General features: G+C 43.1%; 1 protein-coding gene across 8 annotated transcripts in view; it reads left to right on the plus strand.

Moving 5' to 3' along the window:
* Positions 1 to 4472, plus strand: part of Vps8 (VPS8 subunit of CORVET complex) — a 220950-nt gene that overhangs the window by 144681 nt on the left and 71797 nt on the right. For all 8 annotated transcript variants that reach the window (XM_031363491.1, XM_031363497.1, XM_031363498.1 and 5 more), the window contains one exon: positions 461 to 564. In XM_031363491.1, the coding sequence (XP_031219351.1) occupies positions 461 to 564 (104 nt within the window). The remainder of the gene's footprint in view (positions 1 to 460; positions 565 to 4472) is intronic.

Consider the following 4472-nt stretch of genomic DNA (forward strand, 5'->3'; position numbering starts at 1 on the left):
TCTTCCTTTTCCTCCTCTTCTTCCTCCTCTTCTTCCTCCTCCTCTCCCTCCTCCTCCTCTTTCTCCTCTTCCTCCTCCTCCTCTTCCTCCTCTTCTTCCTCCTCCTCCTCCTCCTCCTCCTCTTATTCCTTCTCCTCCTCTTCCTCCTCCTCATCCTATTGTCTGAACTCTAGCTCTGGGGGCGGTGACACTCATGTTCAGGGTGTGTCTCCCTTCTCTTTGGTTAAAACTTTTTGGAACACACACACACACACACACAGAGTTATGTTTCCATGGTGATTCTGAGTTCAGTTGAATTAATAATGAAGATGAACCAACTAAAGCCACACACACAACACACAACACACACACACACACACACACACACACACACACAGAGGATGGAGTGTGGGTTTTCACAGAGGCTCTGAGGCAATAGTAGCATATCTTTAAATGACATTTATCCTCTTACCAAATCTAGATACCAAGGAGGACATCCTGCTGAAAGGTGTTGAAGATACCATGGTAGAGACAATAGCTCTTTGCCAGAGAAATTCACAGAATTTGAATCAGCAGCAACGAGAGGTGGGTAGGCTGATATACGCATAGCCTTTTAAACACTTGTTCTGTGTGGAAGCTAGGAGTCCATTCTATTTCCACTGCCCTCCTAGACACCCGAATTTAATTCATCTGGGCTTTAATCACTCTGTGGCATTCGCAGGAGTGTAAGGCTCTTGGTGCTCCTATCAGGAGTGTCTGTCTTCAGTCTTAACACAGAGGCCTCATGTCCGTAGGTTGAGCTGCAGAGTGTTAGGCATGGGAACGCTGGGCGCCTGTGGCGTCTGTGCAATGGGTGGAGTTTCTGTTTGTGCCGAGTGGTAGAACTGTGTCCTTGTAGTCAGCTGTCATCTCTTGTGCCCACAGTGGGTGAGAGTGAGAGCTAAGCCCTGCAGGTACCCAGAGCACAGCAGAGGGTAAAGAGCAGCTGTAGTATGGCGATCCTCAGTCTTGGCTACGTGGAGTGGCCTGGGGGCTTTGGAATATTCCTTACTTGTGCTGTACCCATTCGTGTGTCCTAATGCTGTGTACCGATTCTAGTGGTAGCCAAGGCTAGGGAGCTCTGCTGCTAACAGTGGAATGAGCAAAGTTTGAAGCATAAGCCCAAGGGAGGTCCGGCTGAGCACCGCGTGCAGGTGCTGGTTCCTACAGTGAAATAGCAACTCCAGGCGGCTTAGGATGGACAGCTGCTGAGTTCCTCGGTTCCAGAAGCAATGTGGTCAGCTGGTGGTAGGTAGTCACACAGCCCCACTCTCTGCTTGCTCTCCAGTGCTCCTGACTCTGGCTTTGTGCTGGTAGCAGGACCTAATTCCCACATCCTAGGTTTCTGAAATAGGAAACTAAGTTTAATTTTTCATATATATTTGCTATATATATTAAAATAAAAAGTATATCTTGGGTATGTTTGCTGTTTTCATAATTTAAAATTTATTATGTTTTTGTCAGGGATTGTAAAAAGTATGCCTAAGAAAAGTATTTACACATAAATGTTAAAACCTTTTTGATAACATAATACAAATACCTTTAAATAATCATGCATTAATGCAGACTGGGAGCTGATGCAGCAGGTAAAGTACTTGCCGTGAGCAAGAGGGCTGGAGTTCAGACCCCAGAGTCCATGTGAATCCCAGGTGGGTGTGGTGACTTCTGGAGGACTAGCCCTTTATACACTATGGATTTGACTGAGCATCTCCATGTGTATACACATGTGTGCACACATACCGATACAGATGAATACACATACACAGCCATACTCATGCATGCACACATACATAGAAACATGCAAACACACACACCATAGATCACACATATACACAAGAAGAAGAAAAAAGAAAGTCATAAAGTATAGAAAGTTCACAGAGAGATTTTCTTTAAAAATTACAGTAGAGTCATGTGATAACCCAGAGATGATAAGCAATCATCACCATTGGGGACTATTACCCTGGGTGTTTTTCTCTGCCCAGGCTGATAAGTTTTGGGAAAAAATGAACCAAAGGATACTTTCTCTAAAAAATATTATGTTCTATCTTCTCTAGGAGCAGAGGAATCTCTGAACTGCATATAAATATTTCTTTACCTTATTAGCTTCCTATAAACTAACATCAAAAGGTCTGGGTAACTGCACTAGGTTAGGATTACATTCTGTGCTTATTGCTGCAGTTTAATTTTAGATCCCATGGAGACATGCCATTGAAGAATTCGCACCAACTCATTCCTTAGCTTTCTTATTCCCAAGTCTTTGTTTTTATTCGTCCTTTTGGTTAGTTGATTATATTGGGGAGTGGTTTTGAAAACAAAGCAGTTTTAATTTTGAACTTGGAGGTTGGGGACCAACCATGACAGAATGGTGGGCCTGACACCTGAACTCAAAGTCACTCTTACTTACATCCTGATACAAGGACGTTTCTCTGTTTCGCTGGTTTAGTACTCAAGACCGTAGAACCTCACACCACTCCCTCCACCCAGATCTCCCCATTTTGTTCATTCATCTTTTAGTTCCATGATTTTAAGACCACAGAGTTCTGCAGTCTGTCCTCCAATATTTCAGTTTGCATTGGCTCAGTTATAAGTAATTTTGAAAGGAAGAAGCAATTACAGAACATCTTGTGACCCTTATACTAATTGAAAATGTACCACTAGATCTTACTTCTTACATCTCTGTACTGGGGCATACTGGGATTGGTCTTTATCACTGTTAAAGTCAGTTCTTTGAGAGATTTGTAGGATCTGTTAGTTATAGTCACATACTCCCTTGTCATATCTACCCACCCAGCTTTGTCTCTCCTGTTTTTTAAATTGTCAAGACCATCCCATGGTGCTGAAGCATAACACTAACAACACTGTGTGCTCCCTGAACATGATGTTCTTTCTATAATATCCTCCCACGACAGAAATAATTACTTGAGTGATCCACAGAGGCCTCTTAATGAAACCTTCTATACTAGTGTTAGGTTTTGTTTAATTTAATTAGCTGTCTACACCAATAGCACATGAAGGTAGTTATTTCCTTCCACAAGAAAAGAGAAATGTCAGGTGGTGGTGGCGCACACCTTTAATCCCAGCACTTAGGAGGCAAAGGCAGGCTGATTTCTGAGTTCGAGGCCAGCCTGGTCTACAGAGTGAGTTCCAGAACAGCCAGGACAGCCAGAGCTACACAGAGAAACCCTGTCTTGAAAAAACAAAAACAAACAAACAAACAAAAAAAATTGTCAAGACCAATTTTGCTACCCAAATACCCTTAGATGTCTGGTCTTCCCTGGAGAATGGTCAGATTATGTTCTTAGAGAAAATTGCTTCTCCTTCTGCCTTAGTTTTCCATTGTGAGGAGACACCATGACCAAAACAACTCTTATAAAGCAAAGCTTTTTATGAATTGTTGTCAAGGTGAGGAGTAGGTAGCTATAGGCACACATGGTGCTGGAGAAGTAGTTGAGCGTCCTATATCCTGATCCACATTTACCAGACTGGGTCTGGTGTAGGCTTTTAAAACCTCAAAGCAACCAAGGGCTACATGAATAACCTCATCTGCCTCATTTCTGATCAACTTTCACAATAGCAAGATATTTAAAGGCTCATCTTTCTATAAATTTATTTTTATAAAAATCATTAAATTTAGGGCATTTCTGTTTTTTATTCTTTGAGAACTTCATATAATGTATTTGATCCTATTTCACCCCTTCCTCTGACTCCCTCATTCCCTCCCAACTTTGTATCTTTTCCTTTTTTCCTAATCCACCAAGCCTGATTTATTTGAGCCATGAATGCTTCCCAGCGACCACACCCTTAACAAAAACCAACTACTTTTCTTCCTCCAGAAGACAGCAGCTTCAATAGCGCCTCAGTTATAGGAGGGGGCTTGTGACACCCTCAGTTTGCTGGAGTTTTAATGATAGTTTACTTTGTTTCTCTTTTTTTCACATTGAGACAATGAAAGCAAGAACTATTGCTATAGACAGTGAAGAAATTAGAAGGTTTGAAACATCTGAAAGCTGATTATAAGCTGCCTTGACTGTCTCCCTGGAGAAGGCCCAGCAGGAAACCCAGTGCCACGGAGCATTTCCTTGAAGCTAGACCTTACGGAACTGGATGGGCAGTCCTCCAAGGAGGCTGAGCACCCCACCTCTGGATATCTGTTCTATGTGCTGAGCACCCCACCTCTGCATATCTGTTCTGTATGCTGAGCACCCCACCTCTGCATATCTGTCCTGTGTACTGAGCACCCCACCTCTGCATATCTGTTCTGTATGCTGAGCACCCCACCTCTGCATATCTGTTCTGTATGCTGAGCACCCCACCTCTGCATATCTGTTCTGTATGCTGAGCACCTCACCTCTGCATATCTGTTCTGTATGCTGAGCACCCCACCTTTGCATATCTGTTCTATGTCCTGAGCACCCCACCTCTGCATATCTGTTCTATGTCCTGAGCACCCCACC

This window comes from Mastomys coucha, unplaced genomic scaffold (genome assembly GCF_008632895.1).
Source record: "Mastomys coucha isolate ucsf_1 unplaced genomic scaffold, UCSF_Mcou_1 pScaffold12, whole genome shotgun sequence".
NCBI lineage: Eukaryota > Metazoa > Chordata > Mammalia > Rodentia > Muridae > Mastomys > Mastomys coucha.